Genomic DNA, 19,887 nt, shown 5'->3' on the forward strand with positions numbered 1-19,887 from the left:
ATAGAGACGTTCAGTATTCTATAAGAGTTTACCTTTGCTGGCGTACGCTGATGATATTGATATCAATGTACTCAACAACTACGCTGTTAGTTCTGCTTTCACCAGACTGGATAAGGAAGCGAAGCGTATGGGTCTGGTTGTGAACGAGTGCAAGACGAAATATCTCCTGTCATCAAACAAACAATCGTCGCACTCGCGACTTGGCTCCCACGTCACTGTTGAAAGTCATAACTTCGAAGTCATAGATAATGTTGTCTATCTTGGAACCAGTATTAACATCAACAACAACGTCAGCCTCGAAATCCAATCCATAATAACTCTTACCAACAGGTGCTACTTCGGACTGATGAATCGGCGTAACGAGTTTTCGATAAAAAGGTTCTGCGGAAGATTTATGATGCTTTGCGCGTTGGCAACGGCGAATGCTGCAGTCGATGGAATGATGAGCTGTACGAGAGATACGACGTTAAGAGACAGCGGCCATGCTAGCTAGGTCATGTCGTCCGAATCGATGAAAACACTCTGGCTCTGAAAGTATTCGACGCACTACCCGCCGGTGGAAGCATAGGAAGGGAAAGACCTCTAATCTGTTGGAAAGACCATGTGGAGAAGGACCTGGCTAAATTTGGAATATGCAATTGGCGCCAACAGCAAAAAGGAAGAACGACTAACGTGCTGTGGTAAACTCGGTTGTAACCGCGTAAACGGTGTCTACTCCAATAAAGAAGAATAAACTCACCTTAAACTCTTTCCGATTACCACAGCTCTATAGTAGCAAATCAAATCAATTACAGAGCCACCCTAATATTATCGACATTGCTAAGGAGGAATTAAGAGAAATAATTTTATATAGAGTTCGAAAGAGTTTTCGTTTTTCTCTTTTAAATATAGAAAAGAGAAAAAGTGGGTTATTTTTAAAGGAAGTGACGCCACGCGCAGCGAACAGACGAGTTCCTGAAGAACTGCTGTCTTGGTTAGATTGGAACCCCTTTTAAAATGTGAATGTGAACGGCAGATTATAAGCTTGGCCATAAGACAATCGCATGTAATAAAACTGCTGTGATACATCCGGAGAGAACTTGGCACGTAAACGTAATCATAAATTATGTGACTAATACTCTATTATTATTGATTGCACAAAAATACCACCAGGCAACGAAACAGTAGAACAAAACTACCGGACTTCAGTCAATTGAGTATCAACTGCAACGATAAGATGTAACGAAGTTACGGGCTGAATGTTATCGGACGATTCCAGTGTCGCTTGGGGAACCTTCGCAATGTCCAAAGGTCGAGTGAGGAGTGATGAAGTGCTGGGGAGGAGAATATTATCTTATAAAAGAGTGGTATTTAGTTTAATAGCATTATTGACTTTTCAGTAGTTGGCTACTGAATCAAGTTTTCTGGGGGCATTAAAATATTTACACCAATTTATATGTTTGTGTGGCACAAAGTAAGAGCTCGTGTATTTTGCAAATCAATCCATCATTCGGTCTTATTTTATCTTACATGGCATTTACCTTGTATCATGATGGCAAATAGAACAAACAATTGGTATAAATGCTATAGCCATAGATAAGCGCAAACCCAAGTAGGAAATCTTAACAGTAGCAAAAACATATTTCCGTTAACGGCCATGTGCTCTGTGAACATTTTTAAACTCGTAAAATGACGCTTTGCTTTTATTAGTTTTCCAAAAACCTTTCCGAGTGTCAAAAATACTTTATCACCATGTTCACCACCTGCTGATAAGGAGCATAGGAAACCGGTATCGTTTACGTTGGATAGGTTGTGACGAGTGCTTATGATTGCTTGCGCGTCATTTACAAGTTGGGTAGCGCGGTGCGATGTTGGCGTGTCCATATCAACGTTCATCACTCGGTGTTATCGGCATACTTGTTGTATTTTATTTTTTATACTGGAATCTCTACGTGTTTCCTTCTGTGAGTGTGTGATGAATTTATAAAAAAAAAAAAACTTTTTAAAGATATTGAAATCCACTGAGTTGATTAAAAAACGTCACATTGAAGAAGCTCATGTGCGCGCAATTCGCTTTCAATGTTTCTGCATTTGTTTGGAAGTGCTCATTGTGAGCTGCCGACGCATGTGGGCGCGCCGCTACGGAATTTTCGGTAGAAATGACGCGAGGCACCCACGCGGCGACCATGCCGTGCTGCTTGCCGCGCGCGCATATTTTATGGAAAAGTGAATGCGCTTGAGAAAATTCAGAATCTGAAAATGAAACGTGCAGTAAAGTGAAATTTTTATTGTTTTTATGTGTGTGCGTGTGTGTACCAAAGTATTTATAAAGCAAATAATCCACGCGCCATTAATATACGAAATGCCACAACCTCAGCGCTCGGGCTGACATATTGGTTTGGCCTATACTTTTCTATATTTTCCAATTAATTTTGTCTGTTGTTTTGTTTTTCTCCGACACATTTGTCGGACTAAAAATAGCGCGGAACATCTCATCAAAATTCGAATTAATATAAAGCATGTGCTACATTTACAAGTCGAACGCGCTCGCGTTTCTGCTTTCATGCAAGAGGCGTCCGAATGAAAGTCCTCAGAAGAGCTGCGCCGCTTTTCGGTTTAGTACTCTCGCTTTTGCGCGTCTAAACTGAATGTTGCGCGCTGAACAAATTTGGTGGATAAATAGCAAATATTTACAAATACCCGTGTACATATGTACCGATAATCGTGTGAAGATTTCGCAAGTAGTGCAATGATATCAACAGGTGTTCTTTCGAAAATGTTAAATGTTAAATCTTAAAGTGACTTATAGTGTTTATGTGTCGGTAGTTGTTGTGTGGAAACAAAACGGTTTATGAGAGTAGGCGTGACGACAGCATTTTGTTTCACAAGTGTTAATCGATAACAATAAAAGTAATCAAAGCATTAGGGTGCGTTCAGTCTTGAATGCTATTTATGTTTGTATAGTTATCAAATGCGAATTCATGAAAGATATTGTGTGTTACGTTTCGATCAAGTTGCTAGAAAAGGAAAACAAGTCAAATACACTCAAGATCAAAATTGATCCGGACAGGTGAAATTAATGGTTACATGGGTTTCCTCCGGTAAAAAACAAACTTTTTTCAAAAAACATTTTTCCCATATAAAAAATTTAATATTCTATTTCTTTATTAGAAATTCTGAAATTTTCGGAAAAAAATATTTTAAAACATAAATTCTGAAATTTTCGGAAAAAAATATTCTAAACTCGACCATTGCAACGCCATTTCCGGTGATCTCTCGGTTTATCCCAGATGCGCCTGAGTTTTCTTCAACGACTTTAAAAACACAGTTTCGAGAAAAGCGCGTTTAAAGATGGCGCACGAAGCCTAGCTAGCCTCGAGCACACAAGTTCTTAGGGTGTATCTTCAAAACTATCACTCGGATCAATTTCAAAATTAAGGGCAATATTCTAGAGGTGTTGTAAAATTTAATAAGATAATAAAAATTTTATTTTGAAACTTGTGAACCCCTTAAACTACGCGCGCAGACCCAATCGATAAAGAAATTTTGTTTTCCATATGTCTATAAATTCGTGTTTGAAAGCTACCTGTTAACTATCCAATAATTAGTATTTAGAGACTGAAATGTTTGTTTTGGTTTTTAAAGGGTTGCCAATGTGACGTCATTGAATAGACTGAAATTTTTCGATCTAAAAGAAAAGTAAATATATTTTCAGTATCGTGTTGGGTCTTCACAGATTTTTTTTTTACAAAAATAAAGTACTTATTAAAATTTTAATTTTTATAGCTTGTAAACAAACCACAGAATACAATAGTTTGTATCCATCGTTATAAGAACCACCCTACCACATAAACCAATATATTTTCTATTGGTTATAACGACAATAATAATCAATAACTTAGTCGCAGAGATAGCAAAAAAAGCACACACATGAATTATTAAAAAAACATTGTCTGAAGCACCAACACGAATATTCACAACAAAAGCAAAAACATCGAGCCTAAACAAACAACAAACACAAACGCATTGAGCCAAGAAAGCCAGCGATAATTAAATAGTAATGTCCGTGAGAAAACTGTCAGCTTTGCTTTTGTTGGAATGAACAAAGTTGCTTAAGAACCGCAAGTGACAAGTAGACAGTTGAAAAAAGAAAGCTTAACAAGCGTGCGTTCGACCAGTTAAGCAGCAACGGCGCACGCGATACGTAGCATATGCACAGGCGCTTGTGCCGCAAAAATCAAAGGCGCACCAAGAAATCGGTTGAGTGAAGTGTTGCCAAATAATATAATTTTTTTTTTAGGAGAACATTTGTAAAAATAATAATTATTAATGTGTGCTGGTGAAATAAGTTAATCGACGAAGAAATGCTGTCGGGCAATGGCAATCAAGCGCAGTATGCGTACTTTCTGCTGTCGGGCGCAGTGGCATTGACCATCATTATACTCGCCTATGTGTCAGTGCGCACAACACTCGTAAGCAATAATATAATGCACAGATATATATGTACGTACTAATGCATGTGTACATTACATTGCCAAAAGAAAGAGAGAAAACAGACAGCTAACGCTTGCAAGCAATTAAATGTGAATTAAATACAACTAACAATGTTTAATTAGTATTAACTTTTGTAATTAATAAGAAAAGCAACACGAAAGTTATAATAGCTTTTGCAGATGCATTGCATAGAAAAAAAGGGTATAAAAGAATATTCATCTTAATTTTATTCAGTCCATTTGTATGGCAGCTACATGTTAAAGTGTTCCGATCTCGACAATGCAAGATATTTGGAGATTGTGGCATTATTTTGCAAAATATAATTGATGAAGATATCTTGTCAAATAAAACAGTTTCTCCTACAAGAACTTGATTTTGATCGGTCAGTTTGTATGACAACTATATGATGTAGTTAGCCGATATCTGCTATTCCGACAAACGAGCTGTGTTTTATGGAGAAGAGAACGTGCGCAAAATTTAAGATTTAACGGATGATCCATTTAGAGGTACTTTTTCAATAGAGTTTTTTTTGACAGATCACCTGTGAGTCGTGTCAAACTGCCATGTTAATTTTATTCAGAATTGCTTGGCCTTACACTATGGAAAGACTAACGCCTAAACAACGTTTAGAAATCGTTCAACTTTATTACGAAAATTCACGTTCTGTAAAGAATGTGCTACAATATAAAAGGCCTACTGAGCGTACTATTCACAGCCCCATCACCCATCTTGAGACCTAGCCCTCAGTATTGTATAACATTCGATCGAATAGACCATGTCAAGCACGCAGTTCAGAAAATATAGCAGTCGTAGCTGAGAGTGTACACGAAGACCGTGGAGAGTCGATTCGGCGCCACCCGCAGCAACACGGACTGACTTCCATACGACTTCGCGCATTTTACGTCAAGATCTTAAATTGAAAGCGTACAAAATACAACTTGTACAAGAACTGAAATCGATCGACCTTCGCAAATGACATCGCTTCGCTCTATAGGCTCTTGAAAAGTTCCAAGAAGATCCGACAAATGTTAATCAGCGATGAGAGCTGCCATTTCATCCAGAAAAACTAATGGTTTGGTGTGGTTTGTGGCCCACTGTAACCATCGGTCTATATTTCTTCAAAACTGATGCCGGTGAGAACGTAACCGTCAATGGCGACCGTTATCGCGCCAAAATAACAGACTATTTGATGCCTGAAATTGGAGCTCGTGATCTCGGCGACATTTGGTTTCAACAAGATGGCGCCACTTCCTACTTGTCGCTTCAATCAATGGATTTATTGAGTGCACACTTCGGTGAGCAGATAATTTCACGTTTTTAGCTGGTGGATTGTTGAGTTTTTCCTGTGGGGATAAGTAAAGTCTAAAGTCTATGCGGACAATAACGCTTCGAATCAGGGCAGAATGAGTCATCGAAAATCTAACACAACGGATAGACCATCTGAGACGTGGCTGTGTCAACATTTAAAAGAAAAAATTAAAAAAAATTAAAAAAATGCCAACAAATTTTCTTTCCAATGATAATAAATATTCCCTATTAAATTTTAAGTTTGTGTGTTATTTTTATTAAAAAAGTAGGGTACCACGAAATGGATCACCCTTTTTATCTTAAAAGCAGAGGAACTAGTTCACGTATACACAGGCGAATACGCCGAAATCGATTTAGTCGCCATATTCCATCAAATCGTCATGCTGATCATTTGCATACTACAAGTACATATATATATTTTGTCTCTCATAGCAAACTGAATATACCCACTTCAGGGTATAAAAAGTCAAAAATGATATATTGATTCACATTGCTTTAACTAATGTTATTCTGATATATTTGTCACGTTTCCTTGTACTCGCAGGACTCCAAATTGCGTGAAGATCTGAGTTCGCTACAACAATCCTACATTTATATAAAACCATCATGGGGATACAACAACTCTTGGCGACAAATAGGCAGCAAAGCAAACCACTTGATTTACTCAGCATACTTTGATGATCGATTGGATGTGCTCGGTGAGTAACCGCAGTACTTAATTAAATTCTTTACATATTAACTCAACCAAAAAAAAAAGTCCTTCGAAAATAAGGACTAAGTTAGTTGTGGTTTCCCTTCACTTCTATGCGGATAGAAGCTCTATTGAGCCTTGAAGCAGAAGTACTTTATGAAAATATAGGCTATTTGCTTTATCGATAACTCTCTATCGGTCTACGAGTATGTGCTGGTGAGCGGTTATTAAAGTTTTGATCGATAATACGTGGAACAGAAATAAATATAGATTTTGGCCATATTGCTGTCGCGCAACCCAGAGCCATCATTGAAGTTAATGCCGGCTTAAAAAAAAATTTAGAAGGAGAGCCTCCGTCCACATAAATACAAAATTTTGATTATAGTTCAGTAGTAAGTGTGGTAATCATTGAGCCCTTAAAACTACTTGATTTTCTTAGAAATATTAGAAATCTGTTCGGGTCTCTTAAATAAAAATATTTTAATATTAAAATAAAAGCCATTAGATTGAATAGATTGTACTAAATATGGAGCTAAGAAACCCCGAACCATCTTAACACCTAATAATATATGTATAACCGTATTAAGAACCACATTTCATTATGCAATAATCATATGCCAGTAACTAACCTAATAAATATTTCAGAAACAATAAACGACCACAACACGAAGGTACCAATAGGCTCTTTGCGTATTATCGCCATTTTACCACGAGAATTTAAGGAGACCATAACCTGCACCATCAGGTATTTACATTTTCTAATATTTGAAAGTAGCGGAACCATTCGAAAAAAAATGTTCAATGTTCCCACAGATTCGAGGATTTCGTTGATAAAAGCATCCCAATTGGGAAAGTGCAACCGTTGATGGAACATCATGACCACAAATACGCGGCTTACTCCTTCATGTGCCCACTCTATGTAAATCGTAACAGCACTACAATTCATCTGCCACAATCGGTTGCGATTTCTTATCCCTCCAACAGGCTAAGTCAACTGAGTCCAACATTTGTGCCGATCAGGTGGGTGAACTGCTTGCTAACGCTATTTCATATAAATAATATTACCTTGTTTCCAGCTATCCGCGCGATGTGGACCAATTGTTCGCCATGTCACGTCCCGTGGTCTCAGTGTGCGTCGGGCCGCTGCAACAAAACTACTCGAATGTGCTGCGCGTCGCTGAATTCGTCGAAATGTATCGAATACTCGGTGCTCGACACTTCTACTTCTATCATCTCTCCGCTAGCGAGGAAGTGATGCGTCTATTACGACATTATCAAAGCGAAGGCATCGTCGATGTACTGCAGTGGAATGTGCCAGATGAGCTGTTGTCTCAAGTGCATTACGGGGGAATCATGGCGCAAATCAACGACTGTGTCTATCGCGCCATGGTTGTGGACAACTATCGTTATGCGGCCACTGTTGATCTGGACGAGGTACTCGTACCGTTGAAACACAATTCGCTGGCGATTTTTCTGCGGCAATGCGATGAGGGTCGTACCTCGGCGTACGTCTTTCGTAATGTGTTCTTCTATAATCTCGACATTAACGATAGCTTCAGTCTGCCGGCTCACACTCATAACCGTTTCCTTTACTCGCAAATGAAAGTGCGTCGCACTTTGGAGGTTATGCCCACACATCAGCGCAGCAAATGCATTGTGAATACACAGTCCATTATCGAAATGGGTAATCATTTTGTGTGGCGCAATGTGCCCGGTTATACGGAGACGACTATGCCTCTAAGTGTGGGTCTACTTTTCCACTATCGCGATCAGTGCATCAATTGCAAGGCTCCACTGATGGTTGACTATACGGCACGTCGGTTCGGTTCGTTGATTTGGGATCGCGTGGACGAGACTTGTGGCCAAGTGTTTACCGAAAGTGGCATATGTCCGACGTAGGCAGTTAAAAATTTGCCAATTGCCAACACAAACAAATGGAAGACTTTACAAAATGTTCATAGATCTAAGTTAGTAGATCAATTAAGTTCGTATATTTTAGTCAGTTTTATATACAAATATTAGAAGTTAAGGAAAACAGTGAATAAGGAACTATTTATGTGTAAAGTAATAGGAAAATATATAAATCGTTCTATGGTTTGCTTTTTCGAACAAAAGTTTTAGAATATTTATTTTGATTATTCGAAGGATATCGATCGTGAAAAGTATATATGTTTTTGAACAAATGTTATTCGACTTTATGGACCGATCGTTCTCTTTGGCTTAAAAAAATTGTGTTTCCTTCTTCGATCGATCTCATTCTAGAAACAATTGTGGTCGGGAATACACAGAGCGCTTAGTCCATTATCGTATGAAGAGGGTTCTAGTATTTTCCAAATTTTCATGTTTTATAAATGTTCAATGATTGGTTTTCCCATTAAAAGTTTATATCACTCAAATTTCGAAAACAAATGGATCCCTCTTGCTCCGACACTGGTGTAGTTTTTATTGGTTTTTGCTGATAATTTTTCAATCTTATCGCATTCGGCTAAATTTGTGCGTAAGTGAATGACACCCGATGTGCGATTTTGTTTAGACGTTTGTAAAGAGAACTTGCGTTGATTTCAAATTGAGTTTACGCCCACCAAAAAAGGGAAATTGAAAGAGCGCGATAAATGCGATCAGTTCTTTTTTGAAACACAACGTGTTTAGTTTAGTTAGACAGTAACTGTAAAAACAAACTGTAATGCTGAAATTTCGCACCTCAAAGTCGGCTAAATCGGAGAGTCTTAAGGTGAAATTTGTAAAACAATCAAAAATATAAATTAATAGTAATATGAATGTATCATAAACGCTTGCAGGATGAAAAAACGCGGCTCGACGATAAACAATTGGTACAACTCATACGTGCAACACCCGCGCGCAGTTCGCTCATTTTGGCGCTCAGTTGGTAAAGTAGTGAGAGCGAGAAAACATTTTGGAGGAATTTTTGTGGAACATACATATTTCAATTTTAAAGAAAAGAATATAGTAAATTTCATAGTATTGCATCAAATCAATATTTATAAAAAAATCATTAAAAATTCCGCTTAACACTAGTGAGAATCTACACTTTTTTATTACAAAATATTTAACATAATTTGATTTTTTTAGATTAAATTTAAATTTCCTTAATTTTAAGATTCTAAAATTGTGCAATTTATTAAACGCTATTTTCATTTAATATTTTTTGATTTGTAATTAAACTCACGCCCCTCGTAGCCATCAGCCAGCTGAGCGTTGCAGCAAGTGTGGCAGTTTGAATGAAAAAATGACAACTAAGAAAACAAAAGCAACAAACACAGCAGTAGTACGCAGCAACAGTGGTAAGCTACCAACAATTAATTGCATCAAATAATATATTTAGAAAGCGTTGGAAATTTATTTATTTCGATAAGATTTCTTGAAAGTGCAAATGGCAAGCTTTTTTGGTAAAAACTCTTCATTTTTTACTACTGCCATAAGTTCTGTTACAAGTTCATGCCGTTAAAAAAATTATACTATACTACATTTTTTAATGAAGATAATTTTGTTTAATAATGCATGCATTAAATGAACGGTGTACGACATATTATTCGAAAAAGTAACCGTTTTCTTTCAACCATTGATCAGTAGCTGCACGCACAGTTTCGATTGATATTAACGAAGTTGCTCGAACCAAACATTTTTTGAGACTCTCTAAAATTTTGTGATACATTCAACAAGCCATGTTCTCTAACTCTGAACACAAACTGTAGTCCAATGGGTTCAATTGTAGACTTTCAAATTATCTGCTGTTATGAAACTAGGAATATTGCTTTTAAGCGATTGTGGCGTCATTTTTGGCTGGTGTGCTGGAGCAGAATTTTGTTGGATGGTCCAATGGTCTCCAAAGAAAAAAACTTTAACAAACCTTCTACAACATCCTGCCAGTACACTTTCGCCCCAGTTTAAAAAACTGTTTTTTATAAGTGAACAGTTGTAATGCTTTTACATGAGACACCCCACCAAACTATTACAGATGTGGAATGGTTGAACCATTAACACATAACATTTTTTGCGTTTTTGGAAGCTTTTGCGTAGATATTGTCGTCTTTATACTCTTACAACATATTGCTACATCATTAACCGAAAATGTATAAAGTTCCATAACTAAACACCAGAATAAGATATAGAACCCCGCCCTTTAAAAGGTTTAATGTACACATCTCCCTGACCACTAAAGCTATAATATCCAAATTCGCTCCGGATAAATCCCTTAAACACCCCTACCGACACTGTAAAAATGGTTGAAATCAGAAGATTATCCCGTCCACTTCCCATATAACGGTACTGTTAAAAATTATTAAATGTGCGATTAATCAATAACTAAATACGACAGAGATATAAAATTTTACACTCGAGATGGTACGAGTATGTTTCATGAGCTGGGATAAAAATTTAACAATGGCCGTGGCACTGCCCACTTTTAGGTAAGGTCACATATCTCGGACCCCAACCGACCGATTTGGACTAAATTTGCTACGTGACATTAGTCTCACATTCTTATGCCATATTGCAAAAACGAGTGAAATCAGAGTTCAACCACGCCTACTTCTCATATAGCATATTTTTAATTAATTCCATTTGATTCTTACGCTTTCCAGTACACAAATTAAGAAGCAATTAATACAACGGGATAAAACTTTGTACCTATTATTCCTTTAAAGTATGCCATCTTATGACCAAAAATTGTGCAAATCCAACCAAAACTGTTCAAGTCCCCAAAAACCGGAAATGTGAACTCCAGTAACTACAATTGATTTTCGACCGAAGATTATCGGTCATTGTATGGGATATTCAATTAAACTTCAAAGAGAATCATTTCCTGACAATACTAATTCTAATTTTATCAAAAATCGGTTGAATCGGGTTAATACTTACTTGAGCGACCATATACACAATAAATAAATATGATCGAACGTTCGGGTTACTTTATATCACATTTATTGGCCACTATCTGAGTTATCTCAATGAAAATTACAAAGCATATTTTAATCCTAACAGTATATCTTTGTGTCTAAAATAAACACAATTGGGCGATAACTTGACCAAACACACATATAACTAACATCAGAACTTTCGAAAATCCGGCTGACTTTACTCCATATGATTGGTAATTAAATGTGAGGTAGCTTACTGAAACCCAGGGAACATTTTTTTAGTATGGAACATGTTAATAGTATGTGTCACTGGCAAAAGTAGATAAAAATGGGTCAATAGTATCACCAACTCCTATATTTTCCTGAAGGAATTTCCCGGGCTTTGATTCTTGTAAATTACCAGAGTATAAAATGCTCGGTTTCACCCGAACTTAGCCATTCCTTACTTGATTATATAAAATCATCTTCAACAGTGAATATTCTTTAATCTGTGGAAGATGGCAACTTTGATTTTCTTTAATATTAATCTTTAAGTTTGGGTTATATTAAATCAATATTAGTATGTTGATATTTTATTTTTGGAACCAGTGTAGGTGCGAGGTAGTCGACTTCTTGGCAATGGATCCAAGCTTCAGAACCTACAACCAAAAATAAAAAAAAATTTTTTGATGCTTATAACCCCAGTTATGACCAGACATAAGCTTTTTTGCATATTTGCCTCTTTGAGACATTTTTAGCGGGAATCGTTGATATATCAAAACTATATGTATATTTGACGCGGCATCACAATGAGCTGCTTTTTCTTTTGACATACTTAGTTAAAATTTTGTGGAAGTGTAGTTCTTGTATGAAGATACATACATATACATATATGTATGTATATATGTATGTAAGTTGATATCGATTTTTGTCTCACATTTTTTTATTCTTTTTCCTTCATCACTCTATATCAAATGCTTTAACAAAATTCTTTGGAAATGCCAACATTCATCAACTATTACCAGCGGCTACTACTTAATAGTTATTACATACATACACATATTTGTACATACATACGTAAACATAAGTATGCGATCTTTTATTAATAAAGCGCTTTGTAATTATTAGCAGAAGCTAAACGCAGCAGAATGGGTTTATTGTTAAGCTTAGCTGAATGGGAGTATTTTTGCTACAATTGTTGTTGTTGCATGCTTTCTATTTGCTCCAATTCCAAACAGACATATAAGAAATAATGCCCATATACATACATACATATATGCATATCTATAAACTTAAATAGTCATGTGAGTATGTGCAGCTGATCATTTGCCCAACTGGCAAACTGTAAACTATAATTTCAATGACGCGACTTTACTGACACATGAGCCACTTAATGACAGATCAGAAATATGTGAAATATATAAGACGATCTACATTCACAACTGGTCCATGAAGAGATCGTACTAAGTCCACTTTAAAATATTTGTATTAGGGAAAGAAAAGAGTTTTTTGGATGAATAAGAATCAAAGTCGTTAACTTCGGTTGCACGGAAGCTAATACCCTTCAAAAATTAAAAAAAAAAATCCAAATATTGTCCATATATTATATATGTACTATATAGTCCGGTCTGAATAATTTGTTCGGAGATTCTTGTTTTTTGGTAAACAACAATCCATGCAAAATTTCGTGAAAATACCTTATCAAATGAAGAAGACTTTCTTAGAAGCACTTCATTCCGATCGTTCAGTTTGATGAGAGCTATATGCTATAGTAGTCCGATACTGATATTTTCGCTAAATGAGCAGCTTCTCGGAAAGAAACATGTGCATAATTTGAAATCGATAATCTAAGGGACTAGTTCGCGTAATTATCTTTAAAATCAGTCATAAATTCCCCGTTTATTTAAAAATTGGTAATATCGTATTTTCTATTTTGAGGCAAAGGACATTTAAATATAATTTTCACATTTGTGTCATTCATAATTTTTTAAACAGCATTGTTAATAGTTAAATTAATCGGTATTTTATGTTGACTTCACATGGTGTATGGCAACAACAAATTGCACGCTCAGTTTGGCCTATGATGAGATTCACTTGTAAAGAATTTCTCAAATTCCTGTTTGCACATCTCTTCACCGTCTGAATTTATGATAATGCAACTATCTTTTAAAGCAGTTGGAGAGTCTAAAGAAAAGCTTTCGTCCAAATCTTCTATATTCCCGCATCTACTAGAGGGAGCTGGAAAAAATATTTAAATAAATAAAATATTGAAATACATATTTGCACATTGTGGATTTCTCACTCGGGTAAAGACCATCCAATTCTGGATAATAATTTTCCTCTTCATTTTCCAAGTTGATCGTTTTGCTTTTGTCACAGTCCAATATACGCGACTCTATAACTTTTATAGCTCTCGCCAATATATCAGCATGGTCCTCAACTACACGTTGTTGCGACGAACAATTTACCATTTTCGCATCCACGCCTTGCCATGGGTAAACACCCTCCAGATGGGCAGCCATGTTCTCATAAAAAGCTGCTCTAAACTCTCTTTTAATTAGTTCGTGCATTTCGTTAGGCTCCCTGACTTTCACAGCAGCTCCTTCTGAAATTATTATCAAATTAAGAATTTATTTTATAAAGACAATGCGTATCCACTGCGCGACAATTTGGGTTATTGATCTAACACAAATATCCAGTAATACTTTACAGCGAGCCTATTATTTGTTCAGCAATTTATTTTAGTTGATTTTAGTATAAATTTAAAATTTACCTTCAGATATTTTTTCACCATGTTCATCAACAATTACGAAGCAGTCCGAATTCTTTTCGCTGCCACTTAGCTGTTCAATGTCTGTTTGGCGAATACTCCTGAGTTGCGCTCTCATTGTACGGATGTCTGTTTAAAATTTGTTAAATATAAATTACGTAAGTAAACCTAAAAACGTATATAATTAAGTTAGAAAGGACAGTGAAGCCCAAAAATATCTGACAGCTGAGTGATTGTAACTATTGTTTCAAGGCTATCAAGGTAGCTTAGCGAAAGCCAAAAATTTTAAAAATAAGTCAAACTGGTCCACAATAATGTTGTTGTAAGGCAAAATAAACCAAATAAGCCCCACCTCTGCAACCCTGATTTAGAGCAGGCTTTTAGTAAAGCAGACATAAATTTTGTTTCTGTTTAGTTAAGGGATTACATGCGTTGAGGGGTAAAAAACTCTCTTTTTTAATTTTTGTCTCATATTAAAATTTAAATATTTTATTAAAATTTTTTATTCTTACAAAGAAATTCTGAAATTTTTAGAAAAAAATATTTTAAACCCGGCCATTGTGTCGCCATTTCCGGTGACTTCTCGAAAGAAGTTGTGCCCGCGTTGAAGGGATAAATCCTTACATGATCATTTTAAATGAAAAAAATACGTGTTTTAGTTAAAACCTTAATTTAGAACTTGGACGAAGGAAAAAAACGGAAAATTGGATTTAGAAAAAAAGGGAAATTTCAGTGAAAATTTAGCGTTATTTTATTCAAATAGTTGCCATCGAGAAAAAATCTTTCGTCCAAATCCTTAAGAATTGTAACTCAAAGGCCTGTGTAAATTTTCATGAAGGTCGGTTGAGTAGTCCTCAAGAAATCTTGCCAATCGACTTCATTTTATAGCGATGCGTGTATAATAATCCATTCCAAATTTCGTGACGAAATTTTCTGTTCTGAAAAACAAATAAATGTCCATACAACACTTAACTAAATGCCAAGTATAGTCTAGTACAAGCCTTCGATTCGCTCGAAATAGGAAAGTGCCGCATTGAACAATCAACTGGCATAAATCAAATAGCTAAACTGTTGTTTAAAAACAGATCGTACAGAATCTGTATATTCGCGCAACAAAACCATTATATCGAGGAAAGCTTCTAAACGAATATTTGATTAGTATCCATATTAATTAACTTACCTCTTTGGATGCCTTCCTGTATATAATCTATTTTTGAAAGCTTAGCTCGTGTGTGTGGGCTTACAGCATTTCCGGCTAATCCAATTTTTTTTTCTTCTTCTATTTTTACAATTATTGCACGCAGTTGGCAGACTTTCAAAATAATTAGCGTATCTTCTATATCAGTTTTGGTGTTGTTACCAATTTTCGGAATGGGTTCTACGTTTACCTCAAAATTTTCCGCCTTGAAAATACTCCCTAACTTCGGGACATTCACTGTGTTGTTGCTATAAAAGGCGTCTGCGAATGCGTCTTTAAGGTCTAGATAAAACAATCCCATCCCAGTAGCTAAAACAAAAATTTGTTGAATTAATACATCAAGAGTATATTGAGAATACTGTGCGGATATTTAGTATTGCTTGATAAATCCAAAGCCACAAATTTTTACTCATTTAATATAAAAATAAAATTGCATGTAATTTGGAACAAAATCTAGATTATTTGATCAAACTTGCACTCTTTCCGTATTAATAAATTGCAGTAAATATCTAAATACACAATAAATGAAATATTTGTGCTCACTTACGATTAGGTTTTCGACTAGCGCGACTTGTTGACGGGCCATCCAGCGCCTCGTGTCTAACAACGAATTCTGAAATATGGCCTTTTATAAGTAGCCTTGACCTTTCGATAATTTGTCTTTCCCTGACAGACATGATTTGTTTGCCTTTTGACCTTGCCTTACTCTTTCGTCCCATTTTTAATTTTAAGAGAACTTATGAAGTCAGCTTTTATTGTTATTTTTATATTATCCAGAGATGATTCTTCTTTGATTTTTTTGTTTGCCTTTTTAGGAACACAATTTTATTCTAAATTAATTGAGACACCAAAACATTAAGACAGTACTTCAGAGAAACGATTATGCCTGTAATTAGAAGAATATTATGGTAGATAACTGCAGTCTTCCAGTGGTCCTATTCTCAGGCATTTGCCAGATCGATAAGGCAGTAGAACGAATATAAATGAAGGTATCTAGAATATAGCACAAAGTAACACGAAAACAATACAGTTCGAACTAAAAGCTCAAATTTTAAATAAGTATGGCTAACTTTTTTGTAAAGGTAAAGTAATTTTATTTAGTATCCCGTTTTCTTTTAACTATGAAGACAAATGTAAAATCTGTTAGAATGTTAAAAATTTTCATTAATTTGCCCACACAGCCACCTTATGGACCTACCTTCCCCTCTCATACACTAAATTATGGGTTTTGAGTTACAGCCCAGATTATGGCTTAGTTAGTTAAATTAAGTTAACGAAATCGGCTTATAACCACGCCCTGCAGCCAAACCATAGCACTGCTTACATTTACTTAAATTTTGACCTAGCTGAGTTAACAACAGCGCCGTTTCTCTTTCTTTCGTAATTTGGCGCCAATTTGAGATACCAAGTGCAGCCAGGTCCTTCTCCACCTGATCTCTCCAACGGAGTGAAAGTCTTCCTGTTCCTCTGGTTCCTCCGGCAGGTACTGCGTGGAATACTTTCAGAGCTGAAGCGTTTTCATCCATACGGACGATATAACTTAGCCAGCGTTGCCGCTGTCTCTTAATTCGCTGAATTATGTCAATGTCATCGTATAGCGGAAGGATGGAGCCATGTGTAGAAGTTTACGCAAGGGAAAATTCTCTGAGGAAAGTTCAATGAGCACCATTCACTTTCAGGTTGCAAAAACGATTTTTTTACATATGGATAAAGCAGCTCACGACTTCCGGGCTTAGACCAAGTATCCTCTGGGTAGCCAGAAAAGATCAGTTTGAAGACGAGCTAAAGTGAGAACACGAAACATTCCCTCCCCAAGGTTTAGTGCAGGGTTTTGGGACCGACCACGTAAAAAACACTACCAACGAAAAGGGCTATATAAAATATATAAATAATCAGGATGACGACTTAAGCCGAATTAACCATATCTGGCAGACAGTCTCTCCGTCCATATATGGAACTAGTCTCACAGTTTTTAAGATATCGTATCGGAATTTCTCCCAAAAACGTGGCTCACTTGTTGGAACGGGCGATAACAAATAGGTATAACATATAGCTGCCATTCAAAACTATCGATCAAGATCAAGTTTCTGCATGGAAAACTGTTTTATTTGGAAATATGTATATCTTCACAAAGTTTGGCAAAAAGCATCCACCCACTTCACCACTATAACATATAGTATACAAACTGAATCATCAAAATTAAATTCATGTATCGAAAATTTTTATTTGTGAAGGGTATAATAGTTTCGGTGCAACCGAAGTTAATACAAGTACTTTTCCGTGCTTTTCCCATAGCTCTCAAATATCGAATGTAATGTTGTCTGTCCGTCCGCTGAACAACAGATGAACAAATTTAGAAAATCAGCAAAAATCCTCTGAATGTCGAACTTCATTCCGACCCAACTCGGATTCACTTACTTAACTTATTTCCCAAACACAGCCCAAGTCAAGTTTGCATTTAAATACTATCATTGTCAATTTATAATTACTATAAATACCAACCATGTATCCATTCATTTTATTAGATTTTCTGAACTTCATTTAACCCGCGCACTTGTTGTTTTACCTGCCAACATTTCACCACTGACCCATACTTCGCTGTAACGTCATTTGTTTCATTTAAGAAATTAAGATCAAAGCCGAAGCCGCTCTCTACAGTAAGCGGCCATATGTAGCGCTCGAACCAAAGCTTACTACTACCTCACAAATACATACTTACAAACATATGAGCAAAGAATTAATTTTATTTTGCCCTCTGCTTTTGTCGCAAACGATTTTTTTACCCTACAACCTACCCGTAAAAACAACAACAATGTAAAATATTGTCTGGCAACGCGGCTGAGCAGTCAATGAGAACACTTTTTTGTTGTTTTGTGTCAGTGCTTAGTCGAAACCCTAAATTCGCCAGCCTCCCAGTCAGCATGCCAACCAACCAACCGTTCATGCATCTATCTATCCGACCAGACAGATATACTCATTCATATGCAACCGGCCGACCAGCCGGTTAGTGAATCAGCGCCAAAGCGTTTTCGCTCCGATCAGTTGGAGAACAGTTGCGAGTTAGTTTTTGTTATTATTTTTATTGTTGGAAGCACAAAAATGCGCGAATAGTTTCTACAGTGGTGCTGGATTGAGCAAAATATCCGCAGAATATCAGACTTTGTCTCTTCGCCTTGCAAATTCGACTTTTGACGTATGTTCTATAATAAAGAACGCTCCATAGTTTTCATAAAAAATGTGGTAGTTTCTTAGAAACTTTTCCGGATTCCGGTTTCCGGCAATAAGTGTGCGATTAACTTGATTTCTATAAATGATTTTCTTTTTAGCCCAATGGAGTCAAAAAGAACCCATTTTTGATCCCTCGGGAAGTTCATATTTAGTAGAGCTGCCAGACAATACAGCCAAAGTTAAAAGTCTCTTCAAAGATCTCGAACGAACTATCTGAGGACTCTATTAGCTTTCCAGATACAATACTTGTACGAACCACGCTCTCGTTTGATATTCGGCCTTAGGGGGTAATTGAGCTCTCATTTTCGGTACCTTTAAGTTCAGTTTCGTATTTAGTAGTGCTGTCAGATATTGCAGCTAAGCCTCTTCAAAGATTTCCAAAATGTTAGAGTAGCATCTGAGGACTTTATGAGATCTCCATATATAATACTTGTACGATTGAGCCTTTTATGTTAGGTCGGACCTTATACAGTAATTGAGCGATCACTTTTGATACTTCGAAAAATGTCATATCCAGTAGTTCAAAAGGGCCTGAGGAACGTAATTTTAACTTACTTTTCATTGTTATATACATATGAGAACCCCTTAAAGTCGACGAAGCGGCGTACCGATAAAAAATTCCTTATTGTATGCAATTACACTTTTCCACCCACTGTACGGCCTGTTGATTCTAAGTTCAAATCCACACTTTGATCAGGCAACGCGCTGAAAGTATGGTGGTGGTTCTGGAGATTCGATTAGCCCAGCAGCGCGCCTTAGTTCGTGAGCACTGATATGATACCGTCGTCGTTCGTTTCATCTGCCGACGTCACCGACGACTACAGACTACAGCGGTCTGTTGAGTGATGGTGGTGGTGGTAGCGCTGTTTTCTGACTAAGCGAGCGGCACTGCCTGTTCGCTTGCTTGCTAGCCAAACGGCTGACGCTGACTGAGTGGCTGTTGGGTTGGCTCGTTGGTCGGCTGTTTGGTTGGTTGCTTGGATGTTTGGCTGTTTCGAGCCCCTCTGAACTTCAGCGACCGCAGCAAATGCTTTTTCAGTTATATTATAAGTTTCGTCAAGTCAAGTCGCGTTGATTACGAGAGGGTCTCTGTTGTTGTTTTGTAGTGCGTCGCTGTCGCTGTCTCTGCCGATGAACGCATCTCGTTTACGATCGTACGTGTGTGTTGTAATGCGAAATTTGCAAAACAAAATAAAGTTAAATTATAAATAAATAAAAGCAAATAAAAACAAAAGCAAAAATAAATTATAGTAAGAAATCAGCTGTCGACGGCAAGAACAACAAGTTTGTACTATAACCAGCAAAGGTTCTCGACGTAAGTGATTAAAAATATGTTTAGCTTTTATCATTATATTTTCCGTCT

The 19,887-nt window shown here is 36.6% G+C and overlaps 3 protein-coding genes across 6 annotated transcripts in view; 2 read left to right on the plus strand and 1 right to left on the minus strand.

Moving 5' to 3' along the window:
• The first annotated feature begins 1,227 nt into the window (after positions 1-1,227).
• LOC120770453 lies at positions 1,228-8,580 on the plus strand. Of its 4 annotated transcripts, none has more exons than XM_040097944.1 (5): positions 1,228-1,346; positions 6,326-6,479; positions 7,118-7,217; positions 7,286-7,492; positions 7,549-8,580. In XM_040097944.1, exons 1-5 carry the CDS (start codon positions 1,239-1,241, stop codon positions 8,369-8,371), a joined length of 1,392 nt encoding a protein of 463 aa, XP_039953878.1. In that variant the 5' UTR covers positions 1,228-1,238; the 3' UTR covers positions 8,372-8,580. The 4 variants fall into 4 exon arrangements, with proteins under 4 accessions (XP_039953878.1, XP_039953879.1, XP_039953877.1 ...); XM_040097945.1 differs by lacking the exon at positions 1,228-1,346 and adding an exon at positions 1,833-1,943; XM_040097943.1 differs by lacking the exon at positions 1,228-1,346 and adding an exon at positions 3,781-4,451.
• A 4,616-nt stretch (positions 8,581-13,196) lies between these two features.
• LOC120770458 lies at positions 13,197-16,181 on the minus strand. Its single transcript, XM_040097951.1, has 5 exons — positions 15,844-16,181; positions 15,279-15,605; positions 14,102-14,227; positions 13,631-13,933; positions 13,197-13,566 (listed from the first exon to the last, which is right to left on the minus strand). Exons 1-5 carry the CDS (start codon positions 16,013-16,015, stop codon positions 13,397-13,399), a joined length of 1,098 nt encoding a protein of 365 aa, XP_039953885.1. The 5' UTR covers positions 16,016-16,181; the 3' UTR covers positions 13,197-13,396.
• A 3,286-nt stretch (positions 16,182-19,467) lies between these two features.
• Positions 19,468-19,887, plus strand: part of LOC120770451 (sorbin and SH3 domain-containing protein 1) — a 92,355-nt gene continuing 91,935 nt past the window's right edge. Inside the window, exon 1 of the mRNA XM_040097932.1 lies at positions 19,468-19,839. The gene's annotated coding sequence lies outside the window, so the exon portion shown is untranslated. The remainder of the gene's footprint in view (positions 19,840-19,887) is intronic.

The sequence above is a fragment of the Bactrocera tryoni genome, chromosome 3 (assembly GCF_016617805.1).
Source record: "Bactrocera tryoni isolate S06 chromosome 3, CSIRO_BtryS06_freeze2, whole genome shotgun sequence".
Lineage (NCBI taxonomy): Eukaryota > Metazoa > Arthropoda > Insecta > Diptera > Tephritidae > Bactrocera > Bactrocera tryoni.

Coding starts and splice junctions, on each gene's coding strand:
- LOC120770453 (XM_040097944.1), top strand. CDS start 1,239: ATGTTATCGGACGATTCCAGTGTCGCTTGGGGAACCTTCGCAATGTCC. Junction 1,347..6,325: donor TATTATCTTATAAAAGAGTG/GTATTTAGTTTA, acceptor TTGTACTCGCAG/GACTCCAAATTGCGTGAAGA. Junction 7,218..7,285: donor ACCATAACCTGCACCATCAG/GTATTTACATTT, acceptor ATGTTCCCACAG/ATTCGAGGATTTCGTTGATA.
- LOC120770458 (XM_040097951.1), bottom strand. CDS start 16,015: ATGGGACGAAAGAGTAAGGCAAGGTCAAAAGGCAAACAAATCATGTCT. Junction 14,228..15,278: donor ACAGGAAGGCATCCAAAGAG/GTAAGTTAATTA, acceptor AATTTTAAACAG/ACATCCGTACAATGAGAGCG. Junction 13,567..13,630: donor ATTGGATGGTCTTTACCCGA/GTGAGAAATCCA, acceptor TATTTTTTCCAG/CTCCCTCTAGTAGATGCGGG.